The 22,292-nt window shown below is 42.2% G+C and overlaps 1 protein-coding gene across 3 annotated transcripts in view; it reads right to left on the bottom strand.

Annotated features, from left to right (window-relative positions):
- Positions 1-19,788, bottom strand: part of IPO5 (importin 5) — a 79,773-nt gene extending 59,985 nt beyond the window's left edge. Inside the window, exons 1-6 of one of the 3 annotated variants that reach the window (XM_073348073.2) lie at positions 19,596-19,788; positions 14,043-14,123; positions 5,020-5,212; positions 3,488-3,590; positions 3,108-3,204; positions 2,389-2,493 (exon numbers count right to left, since the gene is read on the bottom strand). In XM_073348073.2, coding sequence (XP_073204174.1) covers positions 2,389-2,493; positions 3,108-3,204; positions 3,488-3,590; positions 5,020-5,212; positions 14,043-14,123; positions 19,596-19,697 — 681 coding nt within the window. In that variant the 5' untranslated portion in view covers positions 19,698-19,788. The remainder of the gene's footprint in view (positions 1-2,388; positions 2,494-3,107; positions 3,205-3,487; positions 3,591-5,019; positions 5,213-14,042; positions 14,124-19,595) is intronic. The other 2 variants (XM_073348083.2, XM_073348092.2) reach the window with 2 other exon arrangements.
- Between the last annotated feature and the right edge of the window lie 2,504 nt (positions 19,789-22,292).

Below are 22,292 nucleotides of genomic sequence, written 5' to 3'. Positions count from 1 at the left end.
CCTAGCAACAAAGGTTACCTTAATGTTCTTAATCTACTCTGAACTGCACTATGCAATATGAATGGCATGAAACTCACTATGGCTGCTACAAACACTGTACCAAACGAACATGCTATTACCTGCTTCCTTTTATAAAACCATCTGTACCCCACAATACCTGCCCAAGTAGAGCTCAAACTACCCAACTTAGCTTTTCCCAAAACTAGATACCCTTTAACTCCAACTCTTGCACAACTTTATCCCTTTCAAAACAAACATAAGCCAGCTTGAATCATAGGTGAGTTTCTACTCCTGATCCTCTAGAGCTAAAAGGGACCAAAAGAACATTTGGTTTGACCTGTATATTACAGGCCATTGAATTTTACCCAGTTAATCCTGTACTGAGCCCCGCAGCTTCTGTTTGGCTAAAGCATATTTTCTAGGCATCCAGTCTTGATTTAAGACTTCAAAGACAGAAACCACCAGTTCCCTTCATATTTTGTTCTAATGGCTAATTTCTTTCACTGTTAACTGACATTTCTAATTTGAATTTGTCTGGTTACAGCTTATATTATATTAACCAAACTTATAGTCTCATCAAAAAATGAGATCAGGTTTGACAAACCTATTTCCCATAAATTCATGTTGATCAGCATTAATTATATTCTCAACATTTACTTCTTTGTTCACTGAATACCAGGTCAGAGTTTTCATTATTTTGCCTGGGATTGATGTTAGGTTAACGGGCCTATGACTACCTAGGTTATCGTCCCTGCCCTTTTTGAATAACGGCAAACATTAGTACTTTTCCTGTCTTCTGGAATTTCCAAGATTTATTAAAAGTGATCCCTGGGCCAGAGATCTCTCCAGCCAACTCTGAGTAAGTGTGCAAGTTATCTGAACCTGGTGATTTAAAAATATTTATCCTTAGCAGATGTTTAACATCCTGCTTTATTATTTACAATTTCATAATCTTGAGTTTTCTTATCATATATGATTGAGCATAGTTTTTTTAAACATGTACACCAGCAAAGACTCTACTATAAAGTGATTTCATTCATTTTTACTGCTCAAGTGTTACCATAACATTTAAGATATCGACCATTAAAATAAATGGATTTTCCACAGAAATTTATCTTAGACCCTATTTATTATTTGTGTTACAAAAGCACCAAACATGTACTTGACGGTGGGCAAACAATGAAAGTCTCTGTGCCAAAGAGTTTAAAATTTCAGGCTATGTCGACATTACAGCTTATGTCGGCATTATTTATGTTGCTCAGGGTGTGAATAAATCAATGCCAAGCGATGTAAGTTACACTGACATAAGCACTGGTGTGGACAGAGCTTTGTTGGCAGCTTCTCCTGCCAACATAGCTACCACCACTTGGAGGTGGTTTTATTATGCCAACGGGAGAGCTCTCTTATCAGCATAGAATGTCTTCACTATATGCACTGCATCGGTGTGGCTCTGCCGCTGCACCACTGTATGTGTAGACATGCCCTATGTAAACAAAAAAAAGACTAGGAAAGAGAAAGCCATTTGGCACATATGATCAAGGTGGAGGAATTCACATGCCACTAAGGCAGAGGTGGGCAAACTACAGCCCGAGAGCCACATCCGGCCCATGTAACCCTCCTGCCTGGCCCCTAAGCTCCTGGCCCAGGAGGCTAGCCCTCGGCCCCTCCCTTGCTGTTCCCCCACCCCCGCAGCCTCAGCTCACTGTGCCACCGGCACAACGCTCTGGACGGCCAGACAGCGCAGCTGCAGAGCTGTGGCCTGACCTGGTGCTCTCAGTGGCGTGGCTGTAACGCCACCAGCCACCAATGCTCCAGGCAGCGAGGTAAGGGGGCGGGGTGTTGGATAGAGGGCAGGGGAGTTCGGGGTGATAGTCAGGGGTGTGAATAGGGGGTGGGGTGGTCAGAGGGCAGGGATCAGGGGGGTTGAATGGGGGCAGGGGTCCCGGGGGGCAGTCAGGAAGGAGAGGGAGAGTTGGATAGGGTGGTGGCAGGGGGCAGTCAGGGGACAGGGAGAAGAGGTGGTTGGATGGGGCAAGGGTCCTTGGGCGGGGGGGGAGGTATCAGGAATGAGAAGAGCGGTTGGATGGGGCAGCAGGGAGTTCAGGGCAGTCAGGGGGTGGTGGATGGGGCAGGGGTCCCCAGGGGTAGGCTGTCGGGGGAGAGAAGCAGGGGAGGTCGCATAGGGGTTGGGGGCCAGGCCACGCCTGGCTGTCTGGAGAGGCACAGCCTCCCCTAACCAGCCCTCCATACAATTTTGGAAACCCGATGTGGTCCTCAGGACAAAAAAGTTTGCCCACCCCTGCACTAAGGAGTTTACAAATCAATGGCTTGTGCTTACGTTAAGCAAATATAGATGGCATGACAAGACACCTTCTGCGTGGTTCTTACCTGCAAGATTCCAGGTAGCAAGTCTGCAAAATGTTTCAGAAGAGGAAGATTGTGCTCATTAGCAAGTACAAATGCAGCTGCAGCCCTTGCAGACAGCATCCTAACCTAGAGGGAAGGGGGAGAAAAAGGCTGTTTCAGGCAAAGATTAGAGTTTGTAATGGTAGAGAGACATCTGAGTGCTTTCATATTTGATACAGTTTTTAAACTAGCTGCTAAATGCCACAATAGAACCATTTTAGATTCACTTTTAGTTTGAAAATACATCCACTTGGAAAAGTTTTTGATGTTTTTCACCAAGGACTTCAATAAATTCATTCATCAGAAATCTTGTCACAAACAATCTCTTTCCTTCATTACTATATTATTGATCATCTTTACCCCTGTGAGGTACTATTATTCACCATTTTTACAGATGGGGAACTGAAAGACAAAGGGTAAAATTTTTAAAACCCAAGTAAGTGACGTAGTAGGCTAAGTCCCATTTTAAAATGACATAGGCACTTAAGAGGTAAGTCTGAAGGAAAGTGAATCTGACTTACTTCCAACATGACTTAGGCACTTTTGAAAATGTTACCCCTCTGGGACTTGCTCAGGGTCAGAAAGGAAATTTATGGCAGAGCAGGGAACTGAACCCCAGGTCCAGAGTCCTAAACTAGCACCCTAATTATGGGATAATCCTCCCCTCTTATGATTCTATGAAAGGAGAACAGGTGTATTACCGTTGGATGCTCCTGATCTTGCATACACTGAACCAACATCCGCTTAATGACCTCTAAATAGTGTTGTTGTTGATTCCCAAAAATCCCAGGAAAGTTCCTAAAGATGACGAATAACACCTGCATTAACTCATTTTAGATAGGTTTAAGACCTTAACAGACGGCAAATGAAGCTTTAATATATACTTAAAATCAGTAACAAATACTCTACCCTCTTTTCTCGGTGTCAAGTAAAATGCCATATGCCAGAATATAAACAGGATGCATAATCAGCTGTAAACTATTACAGTTTCTCCTATCTTGCATTTCTTACAAGCATTTGATTTAGCTCAAAACCCAAGTGCACTAACTGAGCAACAACCACCACTGGTCCAGAAGCATACCAAAAAATATGCAGAGCGGCCTCACGCAGTCCCACATTCTGAGAGCTGACGGAATCAAATAAGAACTTCAGACCTTCTGGCCACTGGTTATTGCCATCCTCATCTAGAAAAAAAGTCAAAGGTTTACAGGGCAAATAAATTTTAGGGTGGTTTAAGTTTCAACTACAACTTACAGCAGTTAATATATTAGGATATCAGTTGTGCAAAGCCTTTGCATACTCTTCTGGCATTCAACTAAACCAGAACTGTGAGCATAAGTTAAGTTAGTTGAAATAAGAGCAGCACTTCAACAGGAGCAAACTGGTGCATATTCAGACTGAGTAAAAACACAGTACATTTAAAAGTCACTGTGCTTTTTTCAAATAAAATTCCAAACAAAATTAAAATTGCATATGTATAAAGGCCACAGCATAAACTATTCCAGGAATATAAGAAAGGGAAAACAAAAGGAGATGAGTATCTGATAAGCAAAAACACTAAGGTACAGAGATCAGCATTTACTCTTATGAAAAAATATTCATATATAGGAATTAATACAGTTGTGCACCAGAGACTTTACTGAAAGAGTCAAGGAAGTGAAATCCTACCCAATCCCAATTATGTTTCCTTAACTGTGCCTTCTGAAGTTGCCTCTACATAGATAACTAGGGCCCTACCAAATTCATGGTCCATTCTAGTCAAGTTCACAGCCATAGGATTTGAAAAGTAGTCAGTTTCATGTTTTCAGGTGTTTACATCTGAAATTTCAGAGTTCTGTAACTGTGCGGGTCCCGACCCAAAACAGGGTTGGGGGTCAAAAAGCTGTTGTAGGGGGGTTGCCACCCTAACTTCTGTGCTACTTTCAGAGCTGGCCTCTAAAGGCAACTGCCAGGGAGCTTCCTGCAGCCGGGTCTAATCGCCGGTACTGATACGAGCGCCCCAGCCGGAAGCTCCAAGCTGCTAGTCCAAGTTGGGCTGGGAAGGGACAGGACTCGCTCTTCCCCTGCACGACCACTCTCAGAGGTGAGATCAGACCCACCTCTGAATACTTCCCTCTGCTGCAGGAAGTTCTGCATCTGGGCAGCAGCCCCAGGGCTTCCTGCAGCAGGGTAGCTGGAGGTCAATCTGATCTCCCCCACTCCCTAAGACTAGCTGTGCAGGGGAAGAGCAAGTCCTGTCTCTTCCCACCCCAGCGACTATTAGCTAGTGCCCAGTGAACACTCCTCTCCCATCCCTCCAATAGCTAGATTTCATGGGGGAGGGCTTATTTCACATTCCATGACATTTTTTCCCATGGCCGTGAACTTGATAGGACCCTATAGTTAACAAAGGTCAACATAGTACAAACTTGGATCATTAAGTTGGGTTTTAAAGCTGCAATATTTTATATTTAACCATTTTACTTACACTTCTGTCTAGACTTGCTTTCTTTTAAAAAAAGTCAGCTACTGTACTTTGAAATTCTTCTTGAGATTAGGAACCAAAATACGATGCAAATATTTACATATAGGTATGTACATATAGGTAGTGACCACTGCATATACATAATATACCTATTAAATTCCTGGCCAGCTCAGCAACAATGTCACAGATTTTTTTCCTCATACTAGACTGTGTTTCCATCTGAATAATCAACAGCAGTTCACTTTTGATGGCAGTTTGAACATCTGGTGAAAGAGCTGGATAGACTTCCTCAAACGCAGAGGACAACAGACGTCGTAGAAGGACAGCTGCCATTTGTCTAGCCTATTGCGAAAAGATATTGTATATATTACTATGTTTTCCTTGGAAGAAGTCTCATAAGCAAGATATTAGTTCTACTCCTATGAAATGTTCCACTTTTATACACAACAATCCATTTGATAAGCCATTTAATCAAATTATTTACTTGGAAAGAGGATAAGGTATGTATGTAGTTTAGTTGAGGTACATTTTTCAAAAATAAAAACTCTCATCAATCCTCTCTAAAATGCAGTACTGTCTTTTCACACAGATTTAAGGGTTTTGTTGTTTTTGTAAACTAAAACAGATGTGTCCTAACCTCCCCAAAAGGTGATTTTGTATGTGTCTCAGCAAATTTTGTACTCTTTCCCCACAAGAATTATAACATATTAACTTTGATATTCAGATCCAAACATCCCACTCATTTGAACTCCAATACCCCCCCAAGAACTTTTAGCCATTTCCTTAACTTTAAGCACATGCTTAAAATCTCATTGAGTGAGCTCAATCAAAAGCCTCTAGCTTCAGGGTCACTGTAAAATGTCAGCAAAAATGACAAGAGAAGACAAGTGCTAGTGTCTGAGGGGGAATACAAGTTCTGTTAAATGAAAGGAGCTTTGATTATGTTTAGTAAGTTACACAGTAGCTGAATATTCTGTAAAGCAGTGGTTTTCAAGCTTTGGTTGGCAGACTCATGGGGGACCACAGACGACGTCAAAGAGGTCTGCAAGAGGTTGTCATTACCATAGAACAGTGGTTTTCAACCTGTGGGGTCTAAAATTTCCAAAAGGGTCCACAACTCCATTTGAAATTTTTTTTAGGGATCTGCAAATGAAAAAACTACTGCTGTAAAGCAATCTCAGTTATCCAAGGAGTTATGAAGGAACTGTGAAATTATTAAAGTTTGTTCACAGATGGCAGTTTTACCCCACAAAACTTCACCGTGAGTAGAAATTTGTACTCAATTTTATTAAGAAGATACCCGAATCAATAGTTGCAGCAGAGTTTTTTCTGTTCTTTCTGGTTTGGGGAAGCAGCTAGATGTATTTTTCCTTAGTATATATTTTTCAATTATGCCAATTGGATGGATGGATGGATAATTTATATTTTTTAGAAATCAAAACCAAAAATCTTTAAAATATCCAATTTTAGATATTTAGAAAGAAGCGAAATTACAACTGATATCTAGATAAGATAGGAAGTGGAAAAGGGAAGGCAGATATCAATCAAGGCAAAGGGCAGAAGTCCTTAAAGCCTACTAGAGAATTCACTGTACATATTTAATCACTGAGGTGCTCAAATATTATGGTGATGAGAGAATCATACAAATACATAGGAAAGTCAGTCAATTGGTAATAATGATAAATTAAATACCTATTTGACCATGGTCAAATGTTGCAAACATTCCAGCAAGAATAGCCTGAAGAAGGCACTGGTCTATCTTTTTGATTGCACCCTGGTGCCACCTTTTAGCCAGTCTACTTAAATGTTTTGATCACTGATTTTACTAGATGCTAATGCCACCTGCTGGGAGCTAACTGAAAGTGGAGCATCTTCATTAGCTGGAATCTTCCAAAACAAACATATGTATATATATATATATCTTTATTTGTGTAACAGGCCATCAGTATACATGGTAGTTTACAAAGTACATTAAACAAGTTAAAATACACAGTCCCTGCCCTGAAGAGCTTATAATATGAACTGACTAGTCAAAGATACAGAAATTAACTCAACACATTCATAGGAATAGTGTCGACACAGGGGTGTGGGGGGAGAGGAGGAGGAGAAAGCGACACTAGGCACTCTGGGATAGAGTTGCTTTGACTTGGATCTGTGCACTGCAGTGTGGATGCCAGAGCCCTAGGTTTGAGCATGGGTCAGAAAATCCTTAACCAAGGGTTAATGTAGTGTAGACACTCTCAAGCCCAGGGTTCCCTGACACAGGTCAGCTGTCTTGAGTCTCATCAACCCTAGGCTTACATTGCTGTGTAGACATACCCTATGTGATCTGGGAGTCCATAGTTTCCTAGGATGCAGAAAAAACATGCCCAAAAATATTGATTGGCTGGAATCTCTGAAACAGCAGCAGTTAGAAACAACTGAATGGCTACTGATTGAACTACAAGGGATATTTCATAAACCAGAAAGCATTCCACCAATAGACACACATTATAATGACATAATAAATTACACCAAGTCAGGAAAGCTAAAATCATTTGTACGGAAATTTTACTAGACGTGGAAAAACTGTTAAAGCTAACTGTAAGTGTTCTGCTTGGAGTACGACACCTTGATAAAACGGAGAAACTCACTGAACTCTTGTGCGGTGTCCACCTACTGTCAAAGACAGATACTGCAGTGAAACAGCAAGAAAGGGAAACCTAGTCTGCAGCAGAATTTTCTTCAGTGCATTCTCCTACTTCATCTTCAGCAGTACCATCCTGAACAATCTTTTGAGGAAGATAGTGAGATAATGACAAAAAGCGAAGCTAATCCCATTTCTTCATCTTCTAATAAGAACTTTGCTACTTCATCTGCTTCAGCATTGAAAACTACCACCCACTGGAAAATTCTTCAGATGTTCATCAAATTGATATTAAAAAGTTTTTTGGTCCCATCACCAGAAAAATAAACTCGAACAAATGTTTGCTAGAGGCATTGTTTGCAGTACACCATTTCATATATAATTGAAAACCTTTGTATGCTAGAATTTTTTCAATTTACAAAGCATCGAGTAGGAAACAGCTTGCAGGAAGTCTTCTGAATGACAAAATGGGCAGTGTGAAAAAGTTAGTCCTCTTCTTGAGTAAGCTCCTCGCGTGTCTAGTGTCTGAAGGATGGAGCAACATTCACTATTTCATGTTCACTCCAACGCACAACTGAGCTTCACCACACAGCCCAATATATTGCTGACCAGTTAAAAAAGGTAAGACTTGGTAGGTTAGATATTTATCAGTAAAGTGTCAGTGAACATCGATTTCAAACATCAATGAAAAATATTTCCATTGATAATAATCAACATCTACAGACAGGCAAAGTAAGAAAAATGCTGCTTAAGAACTTAGAGACAGTCATTAAATTATTGCCTCACCTGCCCATAATTTCAAACAATTGCAAACAATTAAAATTGATAAAAATGTAAAAGAGAACATTTAAACGCAAAATTTCATACAACTGTGAAAGTGGAAATGGATAAAAACACTGAAAAAAAATCAAGATCAATATTATCCAAAGTTTATAAAAAACAAAATTGAATTCTGCCAAGATAATGAATGACTTGGATCCTTGGAAGGTTATTTTGGTTGTGACTAACAATGCTGCTAACATGAAAGCTTCTTGGTCACTGTAGATTGAGTATCCACACCGTGTGTTATGGATTTGCTGCCCATATGATGCAGCTTTCCATTGGTTATGTTGCAGATCTGAAAATTTTCTCATTACATGTAAAAAAGTGAAAAGCATTGCCAATTTTTCCAAAAACAAATGAGTGCCCGCAGCCATTTCTGAGCAACATTTAGTACAGCACTTGCCATATCATACTTGAGGAGCATCTTCTATTAAATGTATCAAAAATCTTCAAATATGTAAGAAGATTTCAGTCAGCCACTGCTAAAGAAAGAGCGGCCAGGTGTTCTCCCAGAGTAATCTGCACTGACATTCTTGTCAATCTTTCAGATGCACAACTCAACATTCATTTCATTGCTTGAACCAATAGCACAGTCCATTCAGAATATGAAATGATAGTTCTGCATTGTATGATGAGAAGAACAAGCTCCTGAACATTAAGAAACATCTGTGAGAATACTGAACAAAGTCCACTTACAAAAGCTGAAAATAGAGACAAAATAATAGCACAGAAAATCAAGTGATCACTCTGGCACAAATGCTGCCTATCTTCTTGATCCATGCTTCCAGGGCCAAGGCCTTGCTGATAATGACTGATTCAGCATATGACTTCATTGCAGCTGCTGCAAATTTTCAAGGATATACAGTGAACTAACAATTCGGACAGAGGCAGCAAATTATAAAACAAGCAGAAGCCCATTAAGTAATAAGACAACGTGGAGTGCTGTCCCAGGAGTTGAATCAAAGCAGTTTGCTCCATGACAGTGAAAAAGGTTGGTCCCTGCACTGTAGCTACAGTGGCAGAAGTTATTTTAGTCCTTCTGCGTGCTACTGCAGATGCAAAAAAAAAAAAAAAAAAGGATTTGGGGAATCATCCTTTCAAAACCTAGAAATAAACTCAACACCTCCACTGCTTGGAAGCTGGCAACAGTGTTTCAGGACTAAAAAGGCAAGCTAGGTGAGGTAATATCTTTTATTGGACCTACTTTTGTTGGTGAGAGAGAAGCTTTCAAGCTACACAGAGCTCGTCTCCAGGTCTGGGAAAGGTACTATGAGCATCACAGCTAACTACAAGATTGAACAGATAGTTTAGCACAAGCAGTTAGCATGTATTCTAAGGAAACATTCAAGGTGAAGTGGGCGGTAACATCCCTGCAGTCATAGGACAAAAAGGGGCTTAGAGGGTTAGATTGTTGTAATAAGCCATAAATCCACTTGTGGCATTTTGTGCCTCAAAGCAGCACTGTGGAACCCCCATATTCATATAATATATTTATGATATATTTCATACAAAGTATGCCATGTAAGACACCATATGAAAGGTCACAACCTGATGAAACCCACTGTTCTGCCCAAATATGTGTATCATTAGTGTGTATGAAGTTATGAGATTTTGCCGCATGGTTGTTACTGACATAGGTTGTAAGTTTGTTAGGGACATACCAAAAAGGCAAACCCAGAGGGGCTCCCAGAGGGGTGCTCAATGACCATTAATCAGCAGGGCAGCTGTAATCAATGGATTTACAATTCAGTGACAGTTGCACAAGACCAGGGGACTGCTCAACCCAGTGACTCAGCAAAGCCTGCCAGGACACGTCTGGGCAAGTGTCTTCTAGGTACATGGACTAAGGATATAAAATAGGGAACAAAGCAGCATTCCTTTGCCTTTCTCCTCCCCCACCAATGCTAGAAGCAACAAGAACCCTGAGAAGACAAAAACTTCATCTGAGGAGATTAGTCCAGGCTTCTCGGAGAAGTCTGTGTATTAAGAATGTAACATCCAGGGGGTGAGAAAACTGCTTGCTCTAAATACTGCCTAGGCTAATAAGTTTTAAGATTTAGACTATGCACTTACTTTTATTTTCTTTAGTAAATATCTGAACTTTTATGCCTACCACTTACAATCTATCTTTCTGTAGTTAAGAAATTTGTTTATATTTTACCTAAAACTGTGGTTTGGTTGAAGGGAGTAGGAAATGTCAGCTCAGGTACAAAGGCTGGTATATGTCCTCTCCACATTGAGGGAGGGGCGGACTGAGTAATAAACTTCCGCTGGTCAGGCTTCTGACCACGGCAAGACAGTATAGTCCGGGGGGTGCCAGGCTAGGGAGCTGAGGGGAATGGGCTGGTGCCTTTCTCTGTGTGATTCATGAGTGCTTTAGGACCATTTATGCAATCTAACTGGGCGTGGGGCTCCACATGCTCTTGTGTTGAGTGATAGCAGCACCTATAGGGGTTTGCTGCTTGTCACTAAAAGCATTGAGAGAGAGCCCAAGCTGGAGAGTTAACGGGGCACAGTGGTACCCCCGTGCCAGGCTGTACCCCAGGGATCCCACCACAACAGTGTCTTTATTTAAGATCACGATTTTTACTGTCACACAAGATTATGAACTTAAGCGCCCAGGCTTGTTTTTTGAAAGTGTTGTGCAGTGTTCCTTTGAGGATGAGGACTGATAGGTTAGAGAGAGATCACTTTCAACTTGTCTCTCCAATATCCTTGGACGGACAAAGTTACAATACCACTGTACATATCAAGACTAGATTAAGATTAGAAAAGAAAACGGCAGATGAAGAGTTGACTGAATATACATCAAATGGAGGAGATTCTGATGATAAAGATATTGATGAAGCAGTTGAAGCTGATAATGTAAAGCAAGATAATTGAAGGGCTGCTCTGCTGCTTACCTAGCATAAGTACATTTAAAAATGACTCTTATAGTTGCTGTGTTTTATTTCTGTTTAGGTTTTTTTTCCCCCTCTAACTGTTCAGCCTTGAATAAAGTTCACATGTAAATACTAAACTAACTTTGCTAAAAAAAGATAATTCTTTCACTTTTTAGAAAGTAATTTCACTGTGCTTCACATTTTTCTCAATTGAAATAACCCCGTTAAGTAATTTGTTTTTTGTAATTAGGTGTAAGTATCTAAAGCTAAACCTACTGGAGATCAAAGTTCCCCCCCCTTACTGTTGTTGTTCTAATAAATTAGTCCTTTAAAATCCTTGACTGTCACTGACACAAGACATTGTTTGACCAATATTTGACTGGTCAACCGACCAATTATTTTCTGACTGGTCAAGTGTCCAACCCTACAAATATATACGCAAAGATAAATTAAGAAAGAAAGATGAAGCCAATACAAATATTTAGTTCCTAACCTCTTTTCATAAGTAGATCTCAAACCTTCTTTATAAAGGAGGTTTAAGTATTATCACCCCCATTTTAAATGATGGGGAAACTGAGGTGTAAGGTCACACCACCACCAGGTCAGAGGCAGAACCAGGAACAGAATCCATGTCTCCCAAGTCCCAGTCTAGTGCTTTTCCCCCCACACTGCTTCAGAAATAAGCTATTATGTTGATGGGTGCTAGAGACACTCCTAAAACAGAATTAATGTGTTACTACATTGCTCATTCATATATACAACTAGATAGGACCCACTCTGGATTCACAGACATCCACATTCATTGGGGAATCTGACAAGAATTTCAGGGGGGATGTATGTTTCATAACTCAATCCATTATTCTGTAAAGGAAAACATCCACAAATACATAAAATCCATAACTGGATCGAACAAGATCCTGCCTGTGGATCCAGTATTTTAAGATTACAATATCCTTAGTTGTTGAAACCAGTAATCCAAGATCCGTTAGCCAACGGACTGCGCAATGAGGATGACTTATGAAATATTCATCCCCTTTAAAAAAAGAAAGAGTGATTACTAGTACCCGTAGCATCAAAGATGAAACTAAAGAGGAAACTGGCTTTGAAGATCTAAAGGACTAACATTAGCTAATTAATGCTCACCACATCCCTTAGAGAGTGAAAGTATTATTCTTATTTTAAGGGTGGGGCAAAATGCTGTTACTCACCCAAGGCCACAAGGCTGGTCAGCAGCAGGACTCTGGAGTTCCTGAAAACCCAAGACCACCCTGATTTTTGCCAATTTTACCTTTTTTTAAAATTAGAGGGTTGAAAAGCAATACAATACTACTTTGTGGAGAACATAATCAAGTGGGACTTTATAAGCATAAGTTTACACAAATAACATGAAAGCTGCTCAATCTGCAGTAGTTCTCTAACTGTATATACAAATATGACATCTAGAGCCCAAGACAACTTTCTGAAGGAAAAGATTGCAAAGTACCTTATTTTCCCTGACAGATATAAATGCATAAAAGAGGGTTCCACAATTTTCTGAAATTAGAAGACATCTCTGATGCACAAGGCTTTAAGCATCTCTGATCTTGGACAAGAATTAAGCATCCTCAGCTTTATGCAGCTAGCAACTTGCAATAATAGATTCAGACTCCTAAGATGCTTAATTCTTGTCCAAAATCAGAGGTGCTTAATATTGAGAGAGATTGTAAAAGGAAGAAGGTGGTTTAGCATCTGGGAGATTAGCAGTATCATTAAATACATTAAGTCTTTAAGCTGTCAGGGAAAAATGTGATATATATATATAAAGGGATCATTGCCTGACCAGGATAACACTGCTGCTCTCATGTTTTTCTTCCAATATTTATAGAGGAATTCCAAATGATATCAAACATCTTTTCATGATTCAGCAACAACTTTCCAATTAAAGCTGTATATTGACAAATTAAGTACTCTTACATTTCTAAAATGATTTTGAGTTTTCTGATGTTAAGTTAGTGGTTCTCCACTTTACATGTCCAGGTGTCTAAGGATAAGTACTTGTAAGATTAATTACTTCTGAACTGCAGGATATTCTGTAACGTGCAAACACTCCCAAACAAAGTGAGTACCTGAGAGACACGCTTTGTAAATTTTTTTACGTTACAGTACACAAGTCAACTTCATTTAGTGTTTGATAGTTACCAAACCCAAGTTCTAAACTAATGCCAGTCTTTCTGATCAATTACAGATTTTTTTTTTCCCAGTAGAGCACAAAATATATGTGAATAGTTAACACTTTAAAAACACCTTTCCCTCATGGTCAGCTACCTTAAAACTAGTCAAACAGAACTTAAGCCATTCACTTTTTGTCTAAGAAACATTAGAAATTTCAGCCCAAGGGTTACACTTAAAAACAGGGCCTTTGAATGAACAAATTTGTCAATCATAGCTATAGGTGACACTACTGTAATACACACATACTTTCATGTAAAAAATATTGTGGATAGGCTTTTCTAGGAAAAAGGACCATTTGTTATTTCAGCTGAGATAATGTTCACGCAGGAAGCAAGGCAGGTACAGGCAGCCACTGTAAATCCCCAAAACAGAATTAGTAATTAGGAAACTTAAGACAATGTATAACAAATCCACTGATACATACAATGAACTATGTATGAATGAAATCTAAACCCAGCTCTTCCTAAATGTGCTGAATTCAGCACGACTCACTATAGAAACACAATGCCAGATTTGTCACTCAGTCACTCATCCCTGCAATGAAACAGCTCACACACACCCCTCCTCCAAACCCTTACCTCCCCTCCCAGTAACCTTCTGAACACTTTGCAGAATGATTCTTAACACAAACCTCCTCAGCAGCAGCAGCATTCCTGATGGCTTGTAAAAGGAATGTGATCTTGGACTGGCCTGGGATAGTCTCATATGTTTCCTGGACATAAAGAAAAGAGAAGAGGTTACTACCAGCAAGTTACTGCTGGAAAACATACAAGTGGCATTAACATTAAGAACCTTAATTGCTCCAGTTGGAGAATCCATTGCAAATTATTAAACAAAACGATAGTACATCATATACATAAAATTAAGTTGACAAAGTACATTGAAACAAATGTAGTAAATATTTGGAATATTTTGTAAAATTAAAAAAGGCTTGGCAATATGAAATCTTACCTCCTGAGAGCTAGAAGGAAATTGCCTTATACACTTTCAGAAAGATTGTATTGTATCTCTAACTCAGGCCTGTAATGAATTATTTCAAAGACCTAAGTTAAGACTGGGATCAAATATCAGAAGCTTTTGTAGACAGAAGAATAATGTGACCCAAGTGTGAATTTTCAACTGATATTTCAGATGTGTGAGCAAGTTTTATTTATAAGAATGCACTTCATCTTTGTAGTAAGATTTTTCAGAAAGAAAAGTTAAGTAACCCCTTTAAAATATTTTACCCATTTTTCCCACTCAAATTCTAACCAAGTTCACATGTATAAACACCCAACACAAACTTTTAGATAACTTCTGCTCAAAATACAAACCTGTTCTCATCAACCCCATTCCCAACAAATCTATCTGTGACTCCTCTCCACAACTACAGTCCAATCTCTTGTCCCTTCAGTCTAAACCAGTGGTCCTCAAATTTTTTGTATTGGTGACCCGTTTCACACAGCAAGCCTCAGAGAGCCATCTCCCTTATAAATTAAAAGCACAGCATTTAAATAATGTTCAATATAAAAAATAAGTTCATAACCCCATTTAAAATGAATTTACCTTTTCTCACAGCTTTTAAATTAAAACACATTTTTTATTAAATTGTTATATGCAGAAAAGCTTTTTTTTTTAAATAGTTACTGTTTAATACTGGGGGAGCTCATGAAGAAACTGTCATTACTTTTCACAACAGACTTAGCACCCCACTGCCAACCTTACTTCACTTCCAGCAGCAGCATAGAAGTGGTGGTGCCTTCAGAACTGGACAACTATTCCCCCTCTGCCCCTCATTCGTACTCTGAACTCCTACTGACTTCCCCCTTTCTACTGTAGAGCCTCAGAATTACGAACACCTCGGGAACTAAGACGGCAAAGAGTCCTGTGGCACCTTAGAGACTAACAGACGTATTGGAGCATGAGCTTTTGTGGGTGAATACCTACTTCGTCAGGAACTAAGGTTATTTGTAACTCTGAAATGTTCATAACTCTGAACAAAACATTATGGTTGTTCTTTCAAAAGTTTACAACTGAACATTGACTTAATACAGCTTTGAAACTTTACTACGCGAAGAAAAATGCTGTTTTTCCTATTTTTTTAGTAGTTTACTTTTAACACGGCACTGTATTTCTTTTTTTTTTTTTTTGGTCTCTGCTGCTACCTGACTGTATACTTCTGGTACCAAATGAGGTATGTGGTTGACTGGTCAGTTCATAATTCTGGTACTACAGAAGTTCTACTGTACTACATTACGTTCAAGCTTCTTGTCCTCACTTTAATGGCCTTTAAATAACTCTAACCCTCCCACCTTTTTGATTCTTTATACATCTCCCACCCACCGCCATCTCACCAGTGCACCAACCTCCACCGCCCATTTGTCCACTTAACCTACAACCATCTTCATATTTTCTTTCACACCACCCGGTATATGTGCAATGCCCTCTTTGAACTGTAAAACCAGTACAATCCTTCTCCTTCAAATCTCCCATTTCTACTGTGCTGCTCTAAAAAAGTTGCGAACTAAAAACATGGAGGAAGGTCATGGGAAAAAGAAATATTTAAATTACTATTGTTTTACTCTTCACATTACTTGTCCTTTTAGATTGTGAGCTTTTTATTATTCTATAATCTACATTTGCTGCCCACCCTCCACCCCAATCTTACTGGGGAATATTCCAATGACAATCTTAGAAGCAGCAAGACAAATACATTAGCAGACTTGTCAAATGTAAACTAAAGAGATCCAAATTCTAAGGAAGGAAATATTATGGAGTTTGATTTGCAGTCAATGAACATAACTGTCCACTATTCTTTGAGACTGGATGAAAGAAGTGAAGGAACCAATTTTTAGCAAGATGGTTTGAGTCAATTGTGTAAGTGTTGCAAAGTATTATAACAGTATGTTATCAGTTTGGGACAGGTACATTTTCCTGAGATTTTGAATTAAATAGGTTTTTAAACCGTACACACTATTCAGAAGACTAACATAGTACCAAGCACCTGAATTTTGCTGTGCAACTAATCTCAAGCAGTTCTCATGCCCTCTTTAAAGGTTCCAATTTGATTCAAGAGTTTAGTTCTAACAGCTATTACTACTCAGTAGTAACACAGTAGAAAGTCATTAATGACATGGAAAGCGACTGCACGGATTACTAAATTTTGCATGTTTGTAAGCTTGGTACATTAAAATGTACTTTTCATTTGTAACATGTTAGTGTTCTAAATATTTATAACACTAACCAGTTAATCCTCAACATTCCTTTGAGATAATTATTCCCATCTGTACAGACAGAGAAATGGTGACAAAGTTCTTAAGTGACTTACCTGAGCCACATAGCAAGTCAGTGGGAAAGCTGGTACTAGTACTCAAAAGTTCTAGTTATTCATGATACATAGTATACCAATAACGGTACAGTTGTGTATATTATGAAATAGATTTAATAACAAGCTTTTGATATTGTCTTTTTTTAAGGGTTTACTAGGTTTGCACATTAGCTAAATAGTACCATTCTACACTAATTTCAAGCCACTGACACCTGGTATTAGTGCAACTAACTTGCAACACTGTATGTAATCACACTTTATTTACAAAGGCTGACGGTATCTAGGCTGGCTAAATTCTGGAACAATGAATTCTAAGAGAGCAGTCATAAGAGATTCAACAAGCAACTAAGCACTAGTTCCCGCATTTATTTGAAACGGCTGTCCTTCAGAGGTTCTGGAATTTAAGAACAAGTGTCATACTGGGGCTCAAGAATGAAAAGGATCTGTGTACTTGTGTCTAAGCTATAAATATTCATAAATTAAGGATTTGTTCCAAAGAACATACAGCAATTTTCCAGGGTAATATTATGTTCATATTAAGCACATAACTAATTGACATTAATGAGATTTCTGTATAGAGCAAGAATACACTTGCTCTATACTTTTCCCTGGAATATGCTTTCTCTATACTTTTATGCTTGCTATATACACTTGTTCTATACTTAATGTCACTTAAAAATCTACCTATTAGAATTAGTCAAAATCTTGACCTTAAAAGTAAACTAGCTATAATATGCAAACCAGAAATATTGTTCACTGGAGTAAATCAAATCATACTACTCTAAATGTATTTTCACAGTTACCTGAACTCTTAGTAACCAGTTAGGTAGATGAATTTTTAACTGTTTGAACTAAACAAACTAAATATTGCAAGGCTAAGATTAGAAACCATCATTTTAGGACAGAAATAAATTAATGGTAAACGTATTAGGGAAAAAAATATTCTAAAAATTCACAAGAGAAACATTGCTCATTTCCAAGCAAAAGCATATTTGGAGAGAGTATTTTTGGACACAAATTGATTTTTAAAACAGTACAGATTAAGTCATTTAAAATTTATGAACAAACTTTGGGAAGAGAAAATTGTTTTAGGAACAAGAAACTAAATACTCATTATCCAACTATTTCCATTATGTCTAGATGAAACAGAAACCAAACATCAAGTTCAATGTACCTAAATAAAAAAGTAAATGGTATTACTCTGTTTGTATTCAAATACAAAAGCAACACACAGTGTTCAACAGTCTGGTATAGTCAGTCACATGCAATAGATATTTTTGTTTTGATTGACTTCACATGGGAATTGACAAATGTGCAGTTGATACACATAGTCAAAGCAAACTTTTCACAAAGTAAACTATACAAAATTTTATTTATCCCTTTCTGAAAAGGATTTTATATTTGATATTATACAATTTTCCACTATCTTTTAACGTTGCTTTAATACATTGTGGAACAAATATACTTTCTCAATTTTTTTAAAACCTAATTCGTGCACAAGTGTAATTTTGCTACACTTCTGGGCATCAAAATGGGAAAAATCAAGTCACACAATTATGTCTTTACAGTCTATATTTTAACCACTACATTCCAGAATGTGGGAGCATCATTTGCTGCTTCACTGTAAGTCTGGTGGCTTTGCTACCTACAAACAGTTTTCAACTTCAATGTGCTCTTACTATGTATGCCCAGAAAGAAAAAGAATCAGACTGAGTTTTCATTTTGGTGTGGGGGAAAAACAGGATTATTCCTTATGAAAGAATGTGCTGAACTCTGCTGACCGCTAAAACAATGTAAGAGATAAAAGACCCAGCACAGCCATCCAATGGGAATTCATGGTCTAAACCAGACGCTGGTATTTAATTCAATAGAAGAGAGATTTCCCATTAGGTTGACAATAGTGACTCTTAAGTGGGGGAGGGGAGAGGGGGGAGAGAATTAGCCGAGTTTACTGACTACAAAGCATTTTTGCTGAAGTGACACGTGAAAAGTTTTGGCTGATAATAACGTTCACTATGTAGAAAAGGCTTCGTTGAGGAGAACATCACTTAGATGCTACTGGCCCTCCACAGACGACCAATTCTGAAGTGAGAGAAGAGGATTACACCACAAAAGGGGACCACGAAGAGTTAAGCAAGACTCTCAAAGGGGCTTCTCCTCAGGCGAGAGAGAGAGAGAGAGAGCGAGAGAGGGAGCGCGCACACAAGCGATCCGCGCACGGGGGGACAGCACCTGAAGGACAGACACGACACGGCTGCCTGAAGACCGCCTGGGTGCAAAGCCCTGGATGGGGCGAGCTGAGTGAATCGCTCCTATTTGCGTCTCTCAGCCCGGGCCTCATCCTAGAGCACAGCCCCTCCCGGCGCTTCACCGTGTCAGCAGTTCCCGCTAACTCCCCCCCCCCCCCCGCAACCTCCCCCTCCCCCCCATCCTGCACGGGCGGGTCACGGACGCGGGGCCGGTACGCGCTCTCGGTGCCCAGCCACGCCGAGGGAGCTGCCCCGCCTTGTATCTGGGGCAGACTCCGACAGCCGCAGAGCTGAGCAGCCCCGGCAGAGGGTGACCGCCAGGGACACCAACCGCGGCGGCCCCCGGCCCTGCGAGGCCTGAGGGGGAGCAGCGCGGCCGCACACACACGCCGAGGGCTGAGGCGGCGGCGCAGGCCCCAGGGGAGGGGAGGGGCAGGCCCTGGGACAGTTGCCGTTTGAACCCGCCCCCGAACTAACGGCCGAAACGGCCTCCGCGGCCAGAGCGGGCCAGCCGCGTCCGCGAGTCACCCCTCCAGCTGCTGCTCACACGTGGGGCTGGGCCAGCCCCGCTGCCTGCTCCCCTCCGGCGGCCGCGGGAGGCTGACAGGCCGGCGCCGGCGTCCCTCACCTCGGCCTGTTTGCGGACCGTATTGTCCGGGCTCAGCAGGTTGCCCAAGAGAAGGTAGAACTGCTGCTGCTGCTGCTCCTGCTCCGCCGCCGCCGCCGCCATTGCTGCGAGAGGGAAAGAGAGACAGAGACCGGCCGGGCAGGGCAGGGAGGGAGGGAGGGGGAGCCGGCCGCGCACCCACTGAAAGGAGGCGGAGCTGCCACCGCCGCGCTCTTGTCCGAGCTTCTCTCACGGCCCGTCCCCCACCGCCCCGCTCCAGGGCGCCCATTGGTTCTGGACGGAAGCGGCTTCCTCTCTGATTGGTCCGGGGCCCATGTCGAGCTGCGGATTGGGGGACACCGACTGCCCTCTGACTGGTGCCGCTCCTCTTTTGTAATTGGGCCGCTTCCAAGCGAGAGGACGAGGCGAGAGAAGTAGTCATTGGCGGAAGCCTCTGACAGCCGCATTGTGATTGGTCAATGGTGGGGTTGCATGGTGGAGGGAGGGAGACTAGAGCGTGTGAGCGCCTAATGGGCGGGGGAAGGGAGGAGAGGGAAAGCGCGGGAGATCCGGGGCGCCTCCCCCGGTTGTGCCACTGCTCTCGCTCCAGTGAGGTGCTGACCCCTTCTCCTGCCGTTGGCTTGGGCGCATCTCCGCCCCTCCGCGCTGCTGGTCTCTGCCCGTCCTCAGGGATGGGGGTGGGGGGCTGCGGGAGAGGGGAGCCCCAAGGAACGGCCCTGCCTACCGGGCAGTGTCAGCCACAGCCTCCCCGGAGAGGGGGTGGCAGCATCTCTGCCTCCCCAGTAACACCAAGGAGGGATCACGCGGCCCAGTGTCCCTGCCTCCCCCATGATAGGCGGGGGTCACACAACCCCACGACCCTACCAGTGTTCCCTCTACTTTTTTATGTCCACGTGTGGAATGAATTTTGTTATGTGCACCGATATGGAGGTGGTGTGTGACATATCACCTCCATATTGGTGCAGGTAACAAAATTCATGTGGTGGAGTAGTGCCGAGGGGTTTGGAGTGTAGGAGTGGGCTCAGGGCTGGGGCAGAGGGTTGGTGTGTGGGGGGGAGTGAGGTCTCTGGCGTGGGGCCGGGAATTAGGGGATCAGGGTGCGGGAGAGGGATCAGGGTTCTGGCAGAGTGTTGGGTGCAGCGGATGAAGGCTCCAGCTAGGGGTGAAGGCTCTGGGGTGTGGCCGGGGATGAGGGGTTTGAGGTGGGAGGGGGCTCGGACCGAGGGTTGGGGTGCGGGCTCTGGGGTGGGGCCAGGGATGAGGGTTTTGGGGTGCAGGCTGCCCCAGGGCTGCGGTAGGGAGAGAGGACTCCCCCCTCGCCTTCTCTCGCCGCAGCACTTTGGGGACGGGGGAGACGTGCCTCTCCCTGGCGATAGCAGCTGTGGTCGGGCTGATCTGGGGTAGTGGAAGGGCTCAGTCCTTTCCCCGGCAGCTTCAGCAGGCCTAGGCTGGGCTGGGGGACGGGCTTCTCTCCTCCTCCCCCGCAGCGGCAAGTCCAGGGCAGGTCCGCACTGGGGCTGGCAGGGAGAGGCGCCTCTCCCCGCCATGGCGGGTCTGCCCTGGGGGAAGAGGTGCCTCTCCCTACCACAGCCCTGAGCCCCTGTGCAGGGTTTAATAGGCATCTGTGCGGTTTAGAGGGAACTTAGGTTCCTACCCCCGAGTAACTGGGGATCACACACCTCTGCATCCCTGCCCTTTCCAGTGACTCAGGGGGTCACTAGCCCCATGTCCTAACACCCCCAGTGACACCAATTGGGGGTCACGCCCATGACAATGACTAGGGATCACACAGCACCATGTCCTTGCCCCCCCAGTGACAGCAACTGTGGGTCACATGGCCCCATGTCCCTGCGACGGGTTCACACAGCCCAATGTCCTAACCCTCACCATGTGACAGTGATTGGGGGTTACACAGCCCTGCATCCCTCACCTCCCCCCAGTGTCTGAATGGGGGGTCACATCTCTACCCACTTAGTGACTCAGTGGGGGTCAAACAGCACTGTTTCTCTGTCCCCTCTCAGTGACAGTGAATGGGGAAGGTCACACAGCCCCATGTCCATGCCCTCTCCCAGTGACAGTGACTGGGGGGTCACATGGCCCTGTGTCCCTGCCCCCTCTCAATAACAATCACTGGCAATCTGTGACCTATTGGCAAAGGGTCCCCTGTTCTTTATAAACAGCTCTCACCTCAGATCTGGCAAACTCATTACACCAAACACATATCTTGCAGGATATTTATCCATAAGCGATGTCATGTGCAGTACTTACAGTAAGTTGGTAAATTGTCAAGACACATAATCATTATGAGAGGTACGTATGGGTAACATTTAAGGAATAAATTAATGTATTTATGTTGAAAGTGGGCTTTATGGACTTGGAGTAGAAATTAGTCACCAGGATGTGATGTGCCCATTCACACAAGAGGGAGGTAATGCCAGCTCAACTGACTAGCTTTGGTCCATAACTATCACTAGAAAACCATCAGAGGCACCTCCAAACAATTAAAACCTCTTGGACGTGAAAAAGGAGCATTACAACAGACAGAGCTTTGTTCTGTCAGTGAAGAGAAACAAAAGGCTGTTTTCAGTATAACAGAAAAGGAAGCAGCACTCTGGATTCATTCATTGAAGAAACCCCAGGGTGATCAAGGTGCTTTCATGAACGTTTTGGATCCTGATTCTTGTAAAACGAGCCAGC

The sequence above is a fragment of the Lepidochelys kempii genome, chromosome 1 (assembly GCF_965140285.1).
Source record: "Lepidochelys kempii isolate rLepKem1 chromosome 1, rLepKem1.hap1, whole genome shotgun sequence".
Taxonomy (NCBI): Eukaryota; Metazoa; Chordata; order Testudines; family Cheloniidae; genus Lepidochelys; species Lepidochelys kempii.
Note: the sequence above shows the minus strand (reverse complement) of the source record. Positions and strands in the feature narration are given on the sequence as shown.